Here is a 21,163-nt window from a genome sequence, read left to right as displayed (position 1 = left end):
ACCATTTTCTACAAACTTAAAAACCAGTGCTTAAGAATTACCGGGTCTCCGAAGTCAAGTAGAAAACTTTAACTCTACTTTGGATGCCTTCCCATGTTCTGGCTTTATTATCCACAGGATTCGAATTTGTGCCTCAGTGATTTACTGTGTGGGTGGATCCCAAGTCACTAACCCCTTGGTTGCCAAATCTGCAAATGTCAAGGTGTTTTAGTTCAAAGCGGTGCTTCTTTTTTTGAACTTTTTATTTTATGTTGGAATATAGTTGATTAACAGTATTATATTAGTTTCAAGTATACAGCACAGTAATTCCGTTATACACATACGTGTATCAGTTCTTTTTCAAATTCTTTTCCCTTTTAGGTTGTTACATAATACTGAGCAGACTTCCCTGTGCTATACAACAGGTGCTTGTTAGTTATCCATCCGTCGACAGGAATGGATAAAGAAGATGCAGTACATATGTATATGGAATACTACTCAGCCATTAAAATGAATTAAATAATGCCACTTGCAGCAACATGAATGGACCTAGAAATTGCCATCTGAGTAAGGTCAATCTGACAGAGAAAGGGAAGTATTGTATGATATCACTTTTATGTGGAATCTTTAAAAAAAATGATACAGATGAACTTATTTATAAAACAGAATCAAAGCAGTGCTTTTAAACCCCAGTTCTTATCTTTTAATTCATTGTGAGACTGAAAGTCATTTGCTACCAAAAATAAAGAGCCAACAAGTGCAAATAATGTACCTTAAAAATAAACGAGAGTGACTGATATAAGGTAATCCCATGAATTGATGGAGAAGGCAATGGCACCCCACTCCAGCACTCTTGCCTGGAAAATCCCGTGGACGGAGGAGCCTGGTGGGCCGAAGTCCCTGGGGTCGCTAAGAGTCGGACAAGACTGAGCGACTTCACTTTCACTTTTCACTTTCATACATTGGAGAAGGAAATGGCAACCCACTCCAGTGTTCTTGCCTGGAGACTCCTAGGGACGGGAGCCTGGTGGGCTGCCGTCTATGGGGGTCACACAGAGTCGGACACGACTGAAGCGACTTAGCAGCAGTAGCAGCAGCAGCATGAATTGATATATACTTTTTTTGAGTGTGAGAAAAAGTCATGCCTTCCAATTGCCAAAGGCCCATAGCCTGTCTTACCTAAGACCAAACATTCAACAGCAAATGGCTACGACGACATATCATTAACAGCTGGGCACTTCAAGTGTGAGTTGAAATTTCCTGGTAAGTTTTCAGAGGTTTCACAAGAATGTCAAACACGTGCACATTGTCCACCAGAGCAGGAGAGAGCTTCAGAAATGCTGCTAAGAAAGACTACAAGCTATTTCCAAGGACTCCAAGAAATGCCGTTTATATACCCACAGATACATGAAATATTAAAAGACAATCTTGTCTAGTCCCTGAAATGGTTCCCCAACGGCACGTTAGTGAGTATACAGAGTATACATACACATACTCCCCACTCTACCTCGATCATCACCAAACACATCACAGTCATTCATTCATCTGAAATCTATGGAACAGGCATAAGATGGCAGCGCTGGGCCACGCGTGGGCTTCCAGCAGGAACAAAGCAGATGGCCACACCTTTCTGTAGCTCAGGGCCTTGTCTGGGATCCTCTCATCCCCTCTCGCAGGTCTGTGTCTCTCTGGTCAACTCCTAATCACCTGCCCAGGCCCAGCTCACATGGCATCTCCTCTGCGGAGCCTTTCCTGATCCTCATCTCCTCACATTCCCTAGAAGAATCAGGAGTTTCCTAATCTTTATTCCCATAGCACTTGACGGGTATCTCTGTTACAGCGTCTGTCACACTGTGTCAGGGGAGTTCAGTGTTTTTCCTCAAATGAACACCTCTGAATCAGGAAATGTGTCTGTTTTTATAACAGTTTTGTTTTATAACAACCTAACAGTGCTTAACGGTGTTTAAGAAACATAAATCAGATGCTGAATAAATGATGATCTGGCTGATCTGAACGATATAAAATTATACTTGATTTATGGTGTCCTGCATTTAACAACATATAAGAACTCTTCAAAAACACATTTCAGAGTGTTCCCTGTGACTATCTGAGAGGATGAATTTGTTTATTTGATTGTTGCATTATCTTAGGCTGTGCAGAAGAATTGTGACCCTATGGCACACTCTCAAACAATATAAAGTTACAGAGACCCAATAGTTCAGGAAGAAGAAAAAAACTGAGTCAAGAATTCAACGCTTGAAGCCACAATCTGTTTTTCGATTTCGTTATAGTGTCTCTAGTCTATGAGAAAATGCCTCCATTTCCAAACAATCTGGAATATTGCCTTCGTGAAAGATGCCTCTGACCTGTTTCTACCCCCTAATGACTTCACTTGAGGTTTCAGTTTTGTGAGTTCTCTGTGAGGCAGGATCAGCCTGCCAGGAGTTTATTATCATTATTAGTTGGTGCTTGAGAAGCTGAGGGTATAGACCAAAGTTGGCCAACTTTTCTTGTAAAAGGCCAGAGAGTAAATATTTTTCGCTTTGCAAGCCCTGTAGTCTCTGTCACAACTGCTCAGCTTTGCCATTGCAGCAGGACACCCATAGACAATCCGTAAATAAGCATGGTTGTGCTCCTACATAACTTTATTTCTGGATCCTGAACTTTGAATACCATAAAATGTTCATGTATCACAAAATATCCATCTTCTGATTTTTGCCAGCAATTTAAAAAAGGTAGAAACCATTCATAGCTCACATAGCTGCACAAAAACAGGCAGGGGGCCAGATTTGGCTTATGAGCCATAGTTTGCAGCCTCTGCTGTGAACCGTGGAAGAGTCATTACCAAGATGGCCAGTGGCCAATGGAGCCTACTGGGGCTATCTGAGCAGTCAGAACAAACACTCAAGAGATACTGAACTTTTATTAGTGGCAATGGGGAGCCTCACAGCTCTCAGCAAAGCAGTGTCTTTCTACAGAAATAATTGTGCTTCTCACATGCCTTGTTTCCTTGATCCGAGTTTATTTTCCACTGGGAGTACTGGGTTCTCCAACTATGGGTGAAAGTCAGGTTAATACAAGTCAGCTCCAATGGGTTCAGAGAGAGGGATACATGAGCCCAAGTGGAGAATCTCAGGTATGTGAAAATCACATCAACCATTCATCACCCCTTAATATAGCTCTTTAGATCAAGACATCAAACTTTATCCTACAAGGAGAAGCAGCTTTAGGAGATTCTCTTTGGATTGCAATGACCAGACAGAAGGGAAAATTAGAGAAGCAACCATCCAAATTGTTTAGTTCTCACCAGCTAGTCTCAGCCCTGCACGAGCAGAGGACATCAGGACCAGAAGTCGAGGTTTCTGTAAATGTGCGGGCTTGTTGTTCCAAGGTGGAGGTGAGGGAGAAGTAAAAATGGAGTTCCAAAGTCTTGGAGCCATAGTCATTAATCTCCTCGTTTGGGACTTCCCTGATGGTCCAGCAGTTAAGAATCTGCCTGCAACTGCAGGGGACACGGGTTCAACCCCTGGTTTGGGAAGATTCCACATGCTTTGGGGCAACTAAGTCCATGTGTCACAGCTGTGAGCCATGCTGTAGGGCCTGCGAGCTGCAACTACTGAGCCCTGTGCTGCAGCTATGGAAGCCCAGAGCCTCTGTGTCGCCACAAGAGAAGGCACCACAGTGAGAAGACCGTACACCAGTGTTAGCGAAAGCCTATGCCCAGCATCGAAAACCCAGTGCAGGCAATAAATAAAATAAATAAAACTTTAAAAAATCTCCTTTTTGGTGTTAATTTTCCCACCAGAATGTTACTTGGTATCCTCTAGCTATCTTGAGGTGTTGAGTGTGCTGTGCTTCAGGACTGAGGTAATAGGCACTTTTCTGTTTTAGACCCACTTCCTCCAAGAAGCTTTCCTTGATTTTCTACCCTCAGCTGGAAAATACAGATCTCTCCCTCTTTTGAATTTCTGCAGCACTTCATCTGTGTCTTCTCAAGGCTCTTGATACATATCTGCATATTATATTTATCTTCAGACCCACTTGCTGAAAGAAGCAAGGTCTCTGAATCGTTCCTATGCAGTTATCATGGTGCCTTACTACAAGTCAGTATTAAATATTAAATATATAGTTACAAACTACATGAAAGTAAAAATCAAATAAGTTGGCAAATTGATTCCTCCATAGCACTGCGATAGAGGAGTAGAAAGTCCAACAGAACTTTCTGCTGATGGGCGTGTTTTTCATCTGTGCTGTCCACAACTAGCCACTTACTACATGTGACTACTGAGCTCCAGAAATACGGCTGCTGTAAACAAGGAACTGAACTTTTAATTTTATTTAATCTTAATTTAAATTGCCAGATGTGACTAATGTTTACCTAATTGGGTAGCACAGGTCTACACAACAAAAAGTACTTTCTTTTTGTGAGTGGATTATTTAGGCAGTGATCACACCATCTGAATTTAAAATATAATGCAAATCATTCGTTGGGAATATTGTGTAAGGAATGCAGCAGAATGATTGAATATTCCACTTTTCAAGCAACATAAAGATGCCCAGCTCTGTGGCATTTACATCCTGGAGAGTGGGGTCTGGTGAAGAGAGGCAATAAAACATGAACCAGGAAAGAAATTAAAAGACTAATTTTATGTTCTGTTAACAGGAAATAAGTCCTATGAAAAAGAAAAGCAGAAAAAGGCAGAGCAAAGTCAGGGAATTGAGTGCCTGGGCCAGACTGAGTATTAAACAGAGAGGCCCAGACAGGCTTCATTAAGATGAAATCTGAGCTCTGACCACAGGGAGATGATGGGAGGTTCGAGCCAAAAAAAAAAGTGAAAAAGGTACTAAACTCTGCAGAGCAAACAGCAGATCTATATTATGAACTGAACACGTTGTCACAAAGAAAATGAGCCTAGTGGGGCAAAGAGGAAGGAAAACAAGGTTTTTTTGTTGTTGATTTGTATTAACCAAGCCTCCATAGAAGTTTCCAGAACCAAAGGAATTAAAACTAAGTGGTAGGCAAGCTCATTCTGCTCTTCATTGCAACAAGTTTCTGGAAACCATATTGGAAAACGCAGCAGTAAAAATTCAGCCTTGTTCTTTCACCTCTTTTTCCAGCCTGTGTTTTCCCACTTTTACCCTCAATGTCAAGGTCAAGTGCTAGGAAACCAGAATGCCAGCTGGATCTGCTTGGGGGCTGTGGAAACAGCAGAGGCTTAAGATTGAAGTAGTGATTGCGGGGAAGGGCAGTGGGAGCCCCGAGGTACCTACAGAAGGGGAACATCAGTGAAATGTGAACAGCGAGGTGAGCACCAGTGGAGACATCAGCAGGGCCAGTACAGAGCTTGCCAGACCCAAGGAACACTGGCCACTTTCTCCAAGTGTGGGGAGGGAACCGCATGGAACTCTCAAAGCAGGGTGTGACCTGAGCCCTGGTGTTCCTAGGCCTTAGACATGAGCCAGAGCTGTTAAACAGTGAAGCCAGGCACAGCAGAGAAAGCACCACCGGGTGTGCCGAACAACATCAGATTATGAGATTCTGGAAAACGCAACCTGAGGCTTCTCACTTTTCTCAGCAAGTCCACTGAGATTAGGGTGGAAATCCTCCTCGATCAGATATAACAGAAATTTCACTCAAAGGTCAGAGGTCGAAGTATCTCAGAAGAAGATCCATTAAGTGCTCCAAAGAATCAATTGGAAGTCCTTTGGTGACCATAAAGTTGAAGAATCAGCAGGCCATTATAACTTGTATTGTTCAAAGCATCACTGTCAACTCTGTGAGTTCCAACATACTTACATACACAGAGAGACTGCTCTCTGCTAAATTCTTCAGGAATTGTTTTAGTGCTCCCAGGGGAACATGATTGAGCGTGAGCCTGAGAGTCTGAGGCAGGAAATAGTCTATACTACACTAAGGCCTTTTTTTTTTAAATTTTTATTGGCGTATAGGGTGCTTGACCAAAATGCCTACCCCTACATGGTACCTCCTTCAAAAAGGCTTCCCTAACTACTCATTCTAAAGTGTTTCCCCAACACACACACACATATTCTCTCTCTCTCTTCTATTGTTTACAGCACTTACAATTAACTCAATCTTATATCTTTATTTCCCTTCTACTCACCCTTCTAGGGGCTTCCCTGGTGACTCAGTGGTAAAGAATCCACCTGCCAATGCAGAAGGCTCAGTTTCCATCCCTGGGTCAGGAAGATCCCCCAGAGAAGGAAATGGCAACCCACTCCAGTATTTTTACCTCGATAATCCCATGAACAGAAGAGGACATGACTTAGCAACTAAAATAAAACAACACCTTACTAGAATATCAGCTTTAAGAGCTCAGGGACTGGGTGTCTTTATTGTCATATCCCCAGTGTTAATTACAGTGCCTTCCATCTAGGAGGTGCTCAATTAACACTTGTGGCATTGAATTGAAATTCCCCTGCGGGGCAGCTTTCAGCCCACGGCTTTTGTTGCTGTTGTTATCCCACAGGCTGGTATTCTACTTTCCTGTCCTGCCCTGAGAACCTAGTACCATCCTTCTCTCCCAGCCTACAGGAACTCAACCTCAGCCATCATCCTGGTTCACACATCTGGTCTTGAGCTGATTGGTTCAGTACTTCTTTGTCTGCCAGCAGTTTCAGTACTATTTGTCAACCTCAATTCAACTTCATTTAAGCTCACTTGCACCAACTATCCTTTAAAAGCATTTTTTCAATCTATTTTAACAAAAAGTTTTATAAATATTAACTCAGTATACATCCCTCTAACCACCATCACAATCAGAAAACCCCCCAAAATTCCATCATGCTTCCCTCCTCCCACCCTTAACCCTTGGCAACCAGTAATCTGCCTTTAATCTTGACTTTTTGCTCTAACTGCTTTAATCTTGACTTTTTGAGACTGTCATATAACTGAATTCATATAGCATATAACTGTTCAAGGTTGTTTTTTTTTTTTTTTCCCACTCAGTATTACTTTCCTGAGATTCATCTCAGTTGCTACATGGATCAACATGTCATTCCTTTTACTGCTGAGTATCATTCCATTGCATGGATATGCATGTTTTTAGCCAATCATGTGAGATATTTGTGATGTGTTTAGCCAATCACTTGTTGAAGAACATTTAGGTTGTTTCCAGTTTTCGGTAATTATGAATAGAATTGCTACAAATATTTATGTAAAGCTTTTATGTGAACAAGTTTTCATTTCCCTGGGATGACTATCTAAGACTGGTATTGTTGGGTCATTCTGTACCATTTTGTATTCCCCACCCTTACCAATCCCCAGCAATGTTTGAAAGTTCCGGTAGCTACACATTTTCTCCAGCACTTATTTAACTTAGCCATTCTAAAAGGTTTATAGTGGTATCTCATTGTGGTGAATTTTTTAAGGAAAAATAATAAAATAGATTTGAAAACAGACTGCATCACAGCAAGCAGTGTTAGAAACTGATCTTATATATAAGTATGCATGCTAAGTTGCTTCAGTCATGTCTGACTCTGTGCAACCCTATGGACTACAGCCTGCCAGGCTCCTCTGTCCATGGGATTCTCTAGGCAAGAATGCTGGAATGGGTTGTCGTCCCTGATCTCCAGGAGATCTTCCCAACCCAGGGCCTGAACTTGCATCTCTTACATCTACCTGCACTGGCAGGTTGGTTCTCTACCACTAGTACCACCTGGGAAGCCCTATATGCTGTGCTTAGTCACTCAGTTGTGTCCAACTCTTTGCAATCCCATGGACTGTAGCCCACCAGGCTCCTCTATCCATGGGGATTCTTCAGGCAAGAATACTGGAACGAGTTGCCATGCCTTCTTCCAGGGGATCTTCCCAACACAGGGATCAAACTCAGGTCTCCCACAATGCAGGTGGATTCTTTACCATTTGAGCCACCAGGGAAGCCCCTATATAAGTATATATGTATGTAAATATACACGCTCTCAAACGTGTATGTTTGAGAGCTAAATGCACATTTTATACTGTGGGTTATGGTAAAAAAAAAAAAAAAAAGTTTGAAAGCCACTATTCATACCAAAGGGTAGAAACCCCAGGGATGACAATTTTACTTGTTTCACAGTAAGTTATAGGAAACTTCCCACCAAGGAATCATAGGAAACTTAGAAACCTTAAATTAGCTCAACACTACAGCAAGGAGAAGAAACTGAGATGGACTTCAAGGTCACCAAATGAAAACTGAGTCAGGGAAAGAGTACCTCATTCCCGAAGAGAAACAGGGGTAACAGAACTCACCCTCTGCTCACGCCTACTTCCATATGCATAAGATCTTTCAGTAACAAGGACCGGGGACCCTGTCCTGCCTTCAACAAATGTGGCATCTCCGAGAAGAGATGCGATATGAGCACAAATATATCCATAGGGAAAATGATTGTCGATGTTTCTTTTTAAAAAATCTATTTACTGCATTACCCCTTCCTAAAAGGTATATATTTCATTCAAAAATAATGAGATGCTTAGACTTCTTTTTTTCTGGTCATATGACCAAATGGTGAACCCGGGCCCCTGCATTGGGAGCATGAAATCTTAATCACTGGTCAGCAAGGGGTGGGGCGGGGGCGGGGGGGGATGTCAATGGCTTGTATTTTAACTCACCTTAAAATGTTTTTTGATGAAAAGATATTTTTAGTCCAGTTGAATTATTAATTCTTTATTTGTTTATGTTTTTCATGTCTTACTTAGGAAATCTTCTCCTACCTAAAGAAGTAAACATACTCTTCTATTAAAAGAAAATAGAAATAATGAGATCATGCCATGTGTCAATGTGGATACAGGTATAAGGAACCCTTGTACGCAGCTAATGGGAGTGTGGGCTGGCATTCTACAGAACATGCTTACAGCACTTACATTATGTAGACATAGATCTGCTTGTCCAGCACCTCTAATCATGGGTATGGTGTGCACTGCAAATTTTTTATAAGTTGGCAAGGGAACACATACAAGGATGTTCCTTGAAGCTTTAGTTGGGGATGCATGGGTTTGGGGGCCATCTAGGTGCCCATTCTCAAGAAAGTGGCTAGAGAAAACGTGATGGATGAATACCACGGAATTTTAGGTAGCAGTTAAACCATAAGATCAGACAGAGATGGGTCTTTAAAACGATGTGATAAGAGAAGATTGAGCAACAGGATAAGATAGGAACAGCATTCACACAAACACATGTATACCTTAAAACACATGTATACTTCCCAGATGGCATTGGTGGTAAAGAACCTGCCTGCCAATGCAGGAGACTTAAAAGACTCAAGTTCGATCCCTGGATCAGGAAGATTCCCTGAGAATCACTCCAGTACTCTTGCCTGGGAAATTCCATGGGCAGAGGAGCCTGGCGGGCTATAGTCCATAGGATCGCACAGAGTTGGACACTACTGAAGCGATTTAACATGCACACACGTGTACAAAATAATCATACACATTTTGTTGGAACACATACAAACAAAAAAAATGCATATTAAACAGTACTGAGATGGAAAGAGAAAGAAACAAAAGTAGGCACCTAGGAATAAAAGCAGAATTAAACATTTTTTAAAGAGGCTGGAAGATTTTTCAGTCTGGTGTAGAGACTCTGAGCCCTGACCAGCCCGCCTCTCAGGGGCTGTTAGGTGTGTGGGGGAATATTGCATAATTTGTATAATATCGTGTTGTTTATTTAGCATAATATATTTAGTTTATCTAGCCTTTTTATCACTTAAAGGGATCTCAAGCAGTCCAAAACCAATTCCATTCACTCCAGCCACACTCTTCAAAAGCAGGCTTCCTGTTACCATGCCTGTCTCATTCATGCCTCAGTTTTGCACACTTTCTCTGGCTGGAGAGTCTCGCTATCCTATTGAATCCTATTCGATGTCTCTGAGAGCAGGAAAGGTTCTGATTGGTCGTAAGAGCCAATGTGGAGTGTGCTGCACTCTTCCGCTCCTATCAGGGAGAGTTCTCAAATCAGGCCACTTCACAGTCCAACCTATGGATGAACTTCAGGCAAAAATTCCTGACCACAGATTATGGGAAAGAAGTTTTAATATTACAAAACAAAATATGACCTCCCCCTTTCCCTTTTTAAAGTTTTCTTGCTTGCGGAAGCTTCTCTTCGAAAGGAGGATTGTTGTGAGTCTTCTTGGCACAGGATACTGTCAGTGTGGCATGTGGCTGAGACAAAGGAGGAGCAGGGCTGGTGAAAACCCAGGATCACAGGGACAGAAAAATGAACAGACTGGCTTGTGTGCCCAAACACGGGGGCGCTGGAAAGTGACAAGCCCGCCTGTTGAGACAGTGAGCTCTTGGGTCAGTTCATCTCCAGGGAACATCTGCAATCTGACACTTTTCAACATAGAATTTTGGCCCATGATATTACTGTCTCCCTCACACCATATTTTAGCTTCATTTTTTCTCCTTATTCTTGGCTCTGGTTGAAAAGTGTTACTGAAGACCACATAGCCTGTGTGTGAGTGAATCAAGGCTCAACAAACAAAGCTGCTATTTACCTACAGCTTGTGTCTACCTGTTTAAGCTAGATTATTTTCCTCTGATCATTCCCATTAAAAATAACTGCTTCCAGGGGCTTCCGTAGTGGACCAGTGGTTACGAACCCACCTTCCAATGCAAGGGACGCTGGTTCGATCCCTGGTTGGGGAACTCAGACTCTATATGCTGCAGGGCAACTAAGCCGGTGTACCATGACAAGAGAAGCCAGCGCACCTCAACTAGAGAGAGCCCGTGGACCACTATGGAGACCCAGTGCAGCCAAAGACAAAAACCCGTTAAAAAGAATTGCTTCCAAATATTTTTGAATATATTAATTTCTTTTCTTTCTCTTTCCTTCTCTGAGAATTATAATAGATCAAAACTTGAGAGCAGAGAGTATGTGAGTCACTAAACCAAAATAAGGGTGAGGTAACAGCCAGAACTGCTGTAGCACTTGTGCAGAAAAACTGACTTTGAAGTCATAGAAACAATCTCTATGAGTTTGCAAGAACCATGCCTGCTTTATGTCCAAAACTGTATTCATTTCCCACCCTGCCTTCCAGTCGTATATGCTACCAGGTTGATTAGGTGGAATACAACTCTGCTCGACATTGCTGCAAACACCTGACCCCAATTACAACTTCGTTAAAGACATTTTTTTTCCTACGAAAATATTTATTTCACTTGTCCTGAACCTTTAGGACAATTTTCATGATCCTAGATTAATACATCTGGAAAACAAGCAAGTATTCTCTTAAACCAATTTCTAACCGTATCTTTGGGCTGCTAAAGTGATGTTCTCAAGTCAAAGGCTCAATGACATTGTGTGCAATTATACCTCATAATTACTTTTCCTGATTTCACAATAATGGGAGTTAAAGTCTGAAAGAAATAAGGGGCCTTGGCATTGCATGACCCTGCCATCTGTGAGGGTGGGGTAGGGAAAGCCTGGAGAACCCCAGCAGGACCCTGGGAAGTCAAATCTTTACCAGGTAAAAGAGTCGGCAGAAAAATATTTCCACATAGTATCTTACAGAAAACTCTCATCTGTTCCATTTTATTGGACATTAATTGCACATATTAAATAAGGCACATGTCCCTTACAAAATGAATGAATGAATGTTTATCATCTAAATTAAAAACAAAAGTTTTCATGACAAAAGAAAACAAAATGAATGAATGAAATACTCAAGGAAAAGGACCGGTATGCTGTTAAAGGGGAAAAACATCCTATATTTTTTAGATGAAGCAGAACTACAAGGTCAGAGTCTTAAAATCTCAATCTATTCAACCTCTCAAAATCAGAAACTAATTCCTACTTTACCAGGTGTTTGCCATTAAAATTTAATTGCCGAGTTGGTTCTTATAAATTCAAAATTTTTATCATCTATGTAGGATTTGAAAAAATAAAACAAGTGAATATTGTAACAAAATAGAAACAGACTGATAGATACAGAGAACAAACTAGTGGTTACCAGTGGGAAGTGGGAACGGGGTCCAAAATAGGGGTTGGGGATTGAGGTGCAAATTACTGTGTATAAAATAAATAAGCTACAAGGATATATTGTACAACACAGGGAATATAGCTATTATTTTGTAATAACTTAAAATGGAGCAGAATCTATAAAAACATTGAATCTATGAACTATGCTATATTCCTGAAACTTATATAATATTGTAAATCGACTGTATTTCAACTAAAAAATAGAGACAGAACAAGAATTTGGTAGAGAACTGGATGTTGAAAACCTATTAAAAAGAAAAAGGCAAGCTGCCTAAAATGTAAAAAGGCCAAAGAAAATATTCACAATGCAATATTTTAAGTCAAGCACTTATAAATAGTAGTTAAAATGAATAAACACATTAGATTGTATTTGCTACAACATAAAGAAAAACTTCCTGACAAGATTATGAAAGTGATTTTTATTATTTTGGCAGTGGTGTCCTATTATAGGTAATTACAGATATAGAATTTTTAAAATTTGGTATATCAAACCAATGCTATGTCCCCACAAATCTATTTCGTTACAACCAAGTATTATAGTTGCTGTGTACAGATGGAAAGCATACATGATAAAATACAAAAGCAAGAAAAGGTTAAATAAGAGGTTATCCTTGAATTATAAACGTCTACTAAAGTATACCTTTGTATTATACAGTTGTGTCAAGGCTAAAAAGCATACAAATCCATACATAATGCTAGGCAACTATTTGATCTAATATAGATCTAACATGAAAGTGTTAAGGCAGTAATAGCATTTCACAGGTAAAGGCTAAGTTCTGAGACATGAAAGCTTTCAGATAATCCATAAAACAAACCTGAGACATCTTCCTCTTGTTTTGGAAAAAAAAAAAAAGAAAAGCAATTTTCTTACTGAGTCAAAGCTTTAATATATCAATGAAGCATTTCATAAACAATATATTTAACTACTGCAATAACCTGGAGTAGACATTCTGACTAAAATGGTGACCACCAAATACATTCTTTCTCTGGCAGAAATAAAATTAGATTTTCTGATTGAGCCTGTAACCTGATTGCGGCAGCCCTCAAATTTGGGTTTTTTTTTTTTTTGTCTGTTTTTGGTTTTTCTTTCCTTCCTTGAACTGGGTTACAAACGTATTAAATAAACCAGGAAATCTCCCAGTACTCACCTCATTGTCTTCTTCGTAAACCCGGCTCTCTCATCACTGAAAGCGCCAGAAGAATTGAGCCTACGTACATAGAAACAGATTACAGAGCATCTGGATCTGGTTGACTTAATGAGGCATCCGGATTGGTACACGATTACTTTTGCTGCCACAAGTCTCTCAGAGTAAGTAGGCTAGGGCAGCCCCAAATTACAGTCTCAGCCCTGTTCAGGGCACAGGGAAGGGTAGATAACAATGTTTTGGAATAGCCAGTGCCAAAAAAATTGAAACATATTGGGTAAGCCTGATTTCTACTGTTGACTTTGGGGCCTTTAAAAATACTGGCACAGATTTTTTCATATTCAAGAGGTACATCTGTGAGATTTTATTAATTAAAATTGTATAAAATGTTTATTAATAAGAATTCCACATTATAATAGTGCTGCTATGCTGTGGATTTTTTAAAATCTGCCTGGGATTCAACACTAGCCCATGAAACACTTTTTTTTCTAAATATTCATACTACAAATTAATTAATTCTGAATGAGTGGGAGAATGTTTAGCCATCTTTCTTTCTTTTCATATTTTTCACTCCTTTCTCTTACCCCTGCACTGCCCGTCCCAACACACACCACAATCATACACTCTTTCTTTTATAATTTTGATACAGAGATTCCAAAAAGCTTAATGAAATGTAACAAGCAGTAAGCTTTTAGGACACTTCACAACTTCCTTTGTACATTTATGAGCAATGAAAGTTAAAACTCCAAACTTCACTTTGTACTTTTGCGACCTTCCATCACTTTTTGAAAAAAGGTTTTCAAGTTATTTACATAAACTGAACATATATATTTTGTTCAAGCTTTAGGTCTTCACAGTTACCAAAGTGACCGCCTGCTTAAGATCAATAGGCCATCTTAAACAGCACAGCCGATCTGATTGGTACCACTGAAATCCAATGCCATCCTCAAAACAATCTCCCAAGACTAATTCTGACTTTCCAAAACACAAACACCGCTGCTATCTAAAAAATTATTTAAAAGGAAAACTAGGTCCATTATAATGGGACTTCCCTACCATGTTATTTAATAAAGAACATCAAGATAGTTCGTGGCATTTTTCACTGTTCACCAGGCAGACACAGATTCAGTCTCCCTGCCTTCCACAGGCTAATAGCCAGATTTCCAGTAACTTCCTGGAACTCAATAATCAGAATGGCTTTAAAACTAAATTAAAATTTTAAGCACAACAAGAGTTTAGAAATATAACATATGAACTAAATCAGTTTGGAAGATATTCTGTACTGCGAATATAAGTTTAATAAACATGCTGTAAAGTGATAAGGAACACATCTTTCGGATCCAATTTTAAGATTTTTCAATTCAAATTTCCAATGAGAGAAGAGACTTTGCTTCAACTTGGTTTTCATGATGTCAAAAACAGGTATTTGATTTAATCAAGCTCATACTATGTATTTGAATTAAAATTGGTTAAATTGGTTGTACTTTTCTATATGCTGTGATATTATAAAAGACATTGTTCAACCTTTCCTTGACCAAAATAACTAATACCATTTAGTGATAAAATAACTAATACATATTGGTACTGAATAATTATATAATATATACATACATCTTGAACACTATTTGGTGATTTTTTTTTTAACCTATGAGATTTATTGAAGTCAGTATGTTATAATCACAAAACTTAAAGTTTAGCTGAGCTGATAAATTTTTTTTCTTCATAATTGAAATTCTGTACTTTAGTAACCAAACGAGGTATGTCTTCAGCTTGGAATTTTTTACAATTTAACAATTTATAGTTTAAAATTCATGAAATCACTGAACCCCACTAAATCAACTACAGTTGATTTCCTTCTGAGCAAATAACTTTATGACTCATCCCATAAAGTAAGAGGCAGCACATCAGTGGGCAAAAAAGATAAATCCACCCATAGATATTAGAGCCTAACTAAGCTATTTTATTGAAAAAGTGAGAAGAGAATTTCTGGTCTTTATTTTTTCCCTTATTAGCCCAGATCACATCCAATCTTACACTGAAATTATTCATCTTTGCATATTCAACAATATTTCCTAAAACTGCTTAATACAATTTTCTATAGAGCATACAGAACATAACCTTGGACCCCACCAAGCAAGGCATGGTTACTGAAATGCCTCTTTATTAGGTAGTTCTGTGTATATGTATATGTGTGTTTTAACTCCAAAGAAAGCTCCCTCAAGAAATTATTATTGGCAACATTCAATATATGTAAAAAAATTCTTTGGGCCCTTTAGCTCTTTCACTCAAAACGTCTCCTGGAGCCCCTACACAGCCCAGGGCTCGTGAGGTACTATTCTGAAGACACGTGTGCAAAGCACATCATCTGTGGGTCAGTTGGTTTACGCTCATTTTAGAGACTAATTGAGAAAGTGGCACAGAGGAGCTAGGGGGGAAAAAAAACTGTAATTTTACTCCCATCTCCCGACTTGCATACTTATAAAATTTCTGCTTGCCTCTGGCTTCTCACTGGCACTCTTTCTCCACTTGTAACTTTTGGACAGCACTATCAAGGAGCTCCATAGACTCTCTGAGAGTCACATTGATTTTAAATGACTTGGGTTTAATGGTCAGGCCGTAATTAAAATCCATTTTCGAAGGCTCGTCTGGATTGGCCTTGAAATTGCACTGGTGAGCAAGGATGGAGATGAAGAGAAACAGCTGCATCTTAGAAATCTCTTCCCCGATGCACCGCCGTTTGCCCACAGAAAAAACCATCACGCTGCCCGTCAAGTCCTTGTTGATGAGGCCATCCTTGTCCAAGAATCGGGTTGGGTCAAAGTCCTCTGGGTTCGACCACTTCACCGGATCATGATTCACGGACCACTGGTTAACAAACACCACCGTGTCCTTGGGGATGTGGTAGCCCAAGACGGAAGCGTTAGCCGTGGTGGCGTGCGGAATGGTGACGGGCACAAAGCTGGAGAAGCGCATGGCTTCATAAAGAAAGGCCATGACGTAGGGCAAGCGGGGCTGGTCCTCCAGGGTGGGCAGCCGGTGCCTACCCACCACTTGATCCAGTTCTGCCTGTACCCGCGCCTGCACTTCCGAATACCTGTTTGGTGTTAAGGGCAGAGAGAGAAAGTCAATGAGGAACACTGATCCTTCTTTCATCTAGAAAGCCCATTACAATTTATTTTTATACCACCATTCTTTAAACTGGCTATCTGAATCAGTAATTGAATTAACATTTCCAGAAAAAAAAAATCAAAAACAGTTTCCTAATTTATCACTTTATTACAAGATGGAGTATAACAGTTATATTTCCTATAATAAGTCTCACACAGCTCTAACTCTCTTCCCCATCATAAGTTAAAAAAGGGTCTAAGTTTTCTCAGCCTGAAAAAGCATGACAAGGGTAAGGATGACTTCTCTCCACTGGATACAGCAGAAAGTGCCGGGGACATACAATACTTTTTAGGAACTCATGAAAACTCATTTCTTTTAAAATCAGAAGAATAAAAGCTTTTAGGCCAATGAAAATGTTTTATAATTTTAACATGCTAATCTTTATACCAATATAGTCATAAAGTTTAATTTAAAAAAATTTTATGGAGTAAGGTGTCCTCAAAGGCAAAAGCACTTGGGGCCCACAAAAATTAAAATGTAACCCTGAAAGTGAATTCTTTTTTTCTTCATCTCCCTAGACAATTCCAGAGAACACAATGTTCTCATTTTATACAAAGATCATTGGTATCCTGATAGATAAAGGTACATATCTTCTAACTTTAAAAGCAAATCCCTAATGTTCATGAGATTATGGTAGACTGTAACATTTATTCACTGTTGCCGATAAAACTAGTACAATCCTATTGGAAAACAAAATCTTATTACAAAGCAAGATCTATAAGGGTAATTTCTCCCCACTCTTTTAAAAGCCAGTGATCCATGTCTGGAAATTTATTTTCAGGAAATAACTTAGCAGGTATAAAAAAAGTAACCATAATAGCTAAAATTTTAAATACAGCTGAAACATTAAAATATAGCAGAAACATTAAAATAGCTCACTCTTTAAAAAAATATTTAGACAAACATAATAAATGATTGTATATAATGATCTGTTACTATGGCAAAATATTATACAGCCATAAAAATTACTAAAATTGTGTAGTAAAAAATTACTAAAGTTTAAAAGACAGGGAAAAAAATAAATAAATAAAAGACAGGGAAATGGCCACTATAGTAAGTGGAAATGTCAGAAGTAAAAAAATGTGTAATTACTACAACTTTGAAAAAAAAATTTAAGTGTGCCTGTGATGACATTATGGGTGATTTTTCAGAGATTTGCAAACTTTTTTCATAGAGGGCCAGAGAGTAAATATTTTAGGCTTTGTGGATCAAGCCCTCTTACCTCCCAGCTTGTGCTATGGGGTAGAAGCAGCTACAGACAATACATAAATTAATGGGCATAGCTGCATTTCCATAAGTTACATAAAAAATAGGAAATGCAATTTGCCAACCCCATCATATTGTCTTTTCACTAAAAAGAAGAACTTTTCATCAGCTATAGTGAATTGAAAGTGACCCCCAAATTGTTTTATTCCCTTTTGCTGCCCAATTGGAGTACACGGAAAACGATTTACAATTCGGTTTCTGGTGAAAAAAAGAAAGAAAGGCAGTTTCAAAAGATAACACGCTTATCTGGGGAAGCAAAGGATTTATTGATCCCATTTTGGAATTGTCCTCTTCCTGATCTATTATTGACTCTTATTATGCGATTTCTGCCCCTCCTCCATATGTGTTTCCATGATATTAATACTGAAAAGTGATTTTAAATATACACCCCCCCCCAAATTGTGAAAGCAGTATCTAAGGAAATACAGGATTCTGATGCAGTGGATTCTAACAAAAGAAGTTTTTACTTTCCAGCTTCCCCTACCTGTGCGCCAGATTGCATAACCAGGATTTCTGGTCTCTCAAAGCAATCAAGACTTGCCTTGAATGAGACATTTGCCCCTGGGGTAAGGATGCCAGGTAAAATACCGGCCGCCCATGTAAATCAACGGCTCGTCTTTTAAAATAACTATAACCTATGTAAAATTTATGTTATATTTGCTTGATCTGGGGATACCGGAGACATGTTTAATTCGTGCGTGTACAAATTCAGCAGAGGTCCGCGGCTGAGGATCAACTTAACCCAGCCGAGCCCAGGGATCCGAGAGGTTAGCAGGTGCCACCCAGATACTCAGCTTCCTTTCTATAACATATGCAGCTCAGCGTTTGCTAAAGTTATGGCTTCTCCTATTCTTTACACCGACACCTCTACGCCTAGAAAGGCGGTTTTATACGCCTAGAGCGGCGGTTTTATACGCCCAGCACAATCCTCTGGTTTCTGGTTGCTTTCCTAAAGCTTTGGATTATCGGTCCTTGAGGCTCCGCCGCCGAACACTAGCTATATCGCGATACAAAGCCTTGAAGGGCGGTTGGCTTTTGGCTCCGAGGCCAGACGGCCTCCAGTCAGCGCTGAAGACCAGCCGAGCCGATTAGGCGTGCTTACTTAACATATTTTTTACTACGCTGCCCTTTCCTTTCGAACATTTCCAATTTTGCTTCTCCGTGCCAATGTGGGAGATCGGGGGATGATCTTGGGCACTTAATCTTGCTATTCCAAGTGGTTTCACACAAATTTATCCCCTCTAGGAGCGGTGAGCTCCAAGATCAGCGATGCCGAGCCGTCCCGGCGCGGTTGGGTGGAGCGTGCAAAACGCACGGTGCAAAACGCACGGTGCCTTCCAGAGACGCGCTTTCTGGACTCGGTCTCAGCTTTGGCAGGTGGGGACCCGCAGCGAAACCCCAAACCCTCCTTGAGCGCTAGTCGCGACCTCAGCATATTCTAATTCCACTCCACCTTTTACGGAGGGAGGGGGGAAGGCCGACCCGAGCCTCCTGGAGGCTTTACCTGGTGAAGAGAACGAGCAGCCACTGCAGCGCGGTGGAGAGAGTATCCTGGCTGGCGCCGAAGATGTCTGTGACCGTGGCCGGCACGTAGTCTACGTCCAGGCGCGGGCCACCATCGCCAGAGTCAGCCCCCGCCGAGTGGATGAAAGCGTCCATCATGTCGCGGGGGGCGGCCCCGGGCCGGAGGCTTTCGCGGTGCCTCAGGAACTTGTCTAGAACGAAGTTGCTGAAGTTGCGATTGAGCTGCTCGAATTCACGGAAGGCAGTGCGCACGGGGTTAGGGAAGCGCTGCAGCCAGGGCAGCACGTCCACCAGGCTGCCCGCGCCCACAGTGCGCCCAAACTCCTCGTTGTGGCTGAGCAATTCGAGGAACTCGGCGTCGTCGTGGCTGTAGCGGCAGCCGAAGCACAGAGCGCTCATGACATTGGCCACGGCCACCAGGGTCAGTGGCCGCGGGTCTAGGAAGGCGCCGCCCGCGCTGCGGCGCACCAGCAGCTCTACCAACTCCCGCACCTCGCCTACCACGTGGCCCTCGAGGACCCGGCGGCCGCGCGGCTGGCGCGTGGAGAAGGCTCGCATCGTGCTGTGCGCCGCGCGCCGCTGCGCCTTCCAGCTCTCCGAGTACTGGCCGAAAGCCAGGCTGCGGCCACCGGACACCAAGCGGAAAGAGGCGAAAGGCGGCCGGTCGGCGAAGGCCGCGCTCTGGTGCACCAGCGCCTGGCGGATGGCGCGCTCGCCGTTCAGCACCACCACCCGGCAGCTGCCGAGATGGATCTGGAAGACGTCGCCGTAGCGCCGCGCCAGACGTGCGAACAAGAGGTGCGGCGCCGAGCCCATTGACGCCGCATTTCCGATCAGCGGCCAAGCAAAGGGACCGGGGGGCGCGGAGCCCGGCTGCCGCCGCCGCTGCCTCAACAGCCACTGGCCCACGTGCACTGCGGCCAGCACCGAGAGCAGCAGAAGGAGCATGGTCTGCTGGACCGACAGAAGGGTCGGCGACAGGTGATCGTCCGGGCTGAGGCCAGTGGCCATGCTGGGGAGAGAAGGGCGAAGGCGTGACACTCAGGTAGGCAGAGAAAGAAGAGGGCGCCCCAAGCTCCTATCCACCTGCCTCGGGCTACCGTGCACTGTTGGGTAGGCAGGAGGTAGCGCGTAGGTCAGATCAGGGCTAGCTCACTGAAGAAGCAGTTGAACACGCCTCTTGCCATCCCAAACCCATTGCCCAAAAGCGAGGGGAAGGGTCGTGTTTCCGCCTCTCTATGACCCGATTCCCCCGACCCCGCCTCAGCCGCGTAACGGTTCCTGCAATTCAAGGACAACACAGCGGGCATCAAGGTGTGGCGCTCAGTTCCCTCTAAATGCCTACCACCCCGGCCCCTGCGACCCCCGCCACTTCTGATGTGTGAGAACCCACGCGTCACAAGAGGCCGCAGGAAGGCGGCTCAGCTGACACACTGACCTGCGAGGAGGCGCGGTTTCCAGCAGCGCCAGACGGCCGGCTGGGAGAACGGACTGGGGCCCTTGTGGGGTTCAAGACCGCAATCTCAATGTCTCCAGAAAATCGGAAGCCGACCCTGGACACCTGTTGCCAGCTCTGGGAACTTCAGCGCCCACTCTGGAGTCTCTAGGGGTCGTCAGAGCCGGGGGCGCTCGGTCTGGGATAGGGACGCAGAAAGGAGTTTGCTTTGCCGAGCCTCGCTGCACCTGAGCCTCGGCAAAGTCAGGGTTTTCTCACCGCGTGAGAGTTGCGATTGAGGGTCGATGAATGGAGTCAACTGCCAGCCCTCACAACCCCCTGCAAGGCTCTGACAGCTGGCGTCGCAGAGGCGTGGTCGGTTTGCACAGTCACTCTGGAGAGTAAAGCGCGCCATCCCGCCTCTCTTTTTTAAGGTCTGTGAGTGGGGAGGAGGCAACCGGACCTGGCAGGGGCGGGGCTTGCAGAGGGAAGGCGGGGCGCTCTGGAACAGGCCTCTCGGACTACGACTGGGGTCACCGCGCGCTGGTGGTCACGCGAGGCAGTCCCTGCGCGCCCCGACGGCCTTGGAGCAGTAGCTGGTGGCTTTCCTGGAAGCGGCGGCGAGAACTTTGCGTTTCCCCCAAATCACCCTTCCTCACAGCCACTTCCGA

The 21,163-nt window shown here is 42.5% G+C and overlaps 1 protein-coding gene across 1 annotated transcript; it reads right to left on the bottom strand.

Moving 5' to 3' along the window:
- Positions 1 to 12,354: 12,354 nt before the first annotated feature.
- CYP1B1 (cytochrome P450 family 1 subfamily B member 1) lies at positions 12,355 to 20,892 on the bottom strand. Its single transcript, XM_014477564.2, has 3 exons — positions 20,496 to 20,892; positions 19,038 to 20,069; positions 12,355 to 16,193 (listed from the first exon to the last, which is right to left on the bottom strand). Exons 2-3 carry the CDS (start codon positions 20,066 to 20,068, stop codon positions 15,605 to 15,607), a joined length of 1,620 nt encoding a protein of 539 aa, XP_014333050.2. The 5' UTR covers position 20,069; positions 20,496 to 20,892; the 3' UTR covers positions 12,355 to 15,604.
- Positions 20,893 to 21,163: the final 271 nt, after the last annotated feature.

This window comes from Bos mutus, chromosome 11 (assembly GCF_027580195.1).
Source record: "Bos mutus isolate GX-2022 chromosome 11, NWIPB_WYAK_1.1, whole genome shotgun sequence".
Classification (NCBI taxonomy): domain Eukaryota; kingdom Metazoa; phylum Chordata; class Mammalia; order Artiodactyla; family Bovidae; genus Bos; species Bos mutus.
The sequence above is the reverse complement of the archived record's forward strand: the minus strand, read 5'-3'. Positions and strand labels throughout refer to the sequence as shown.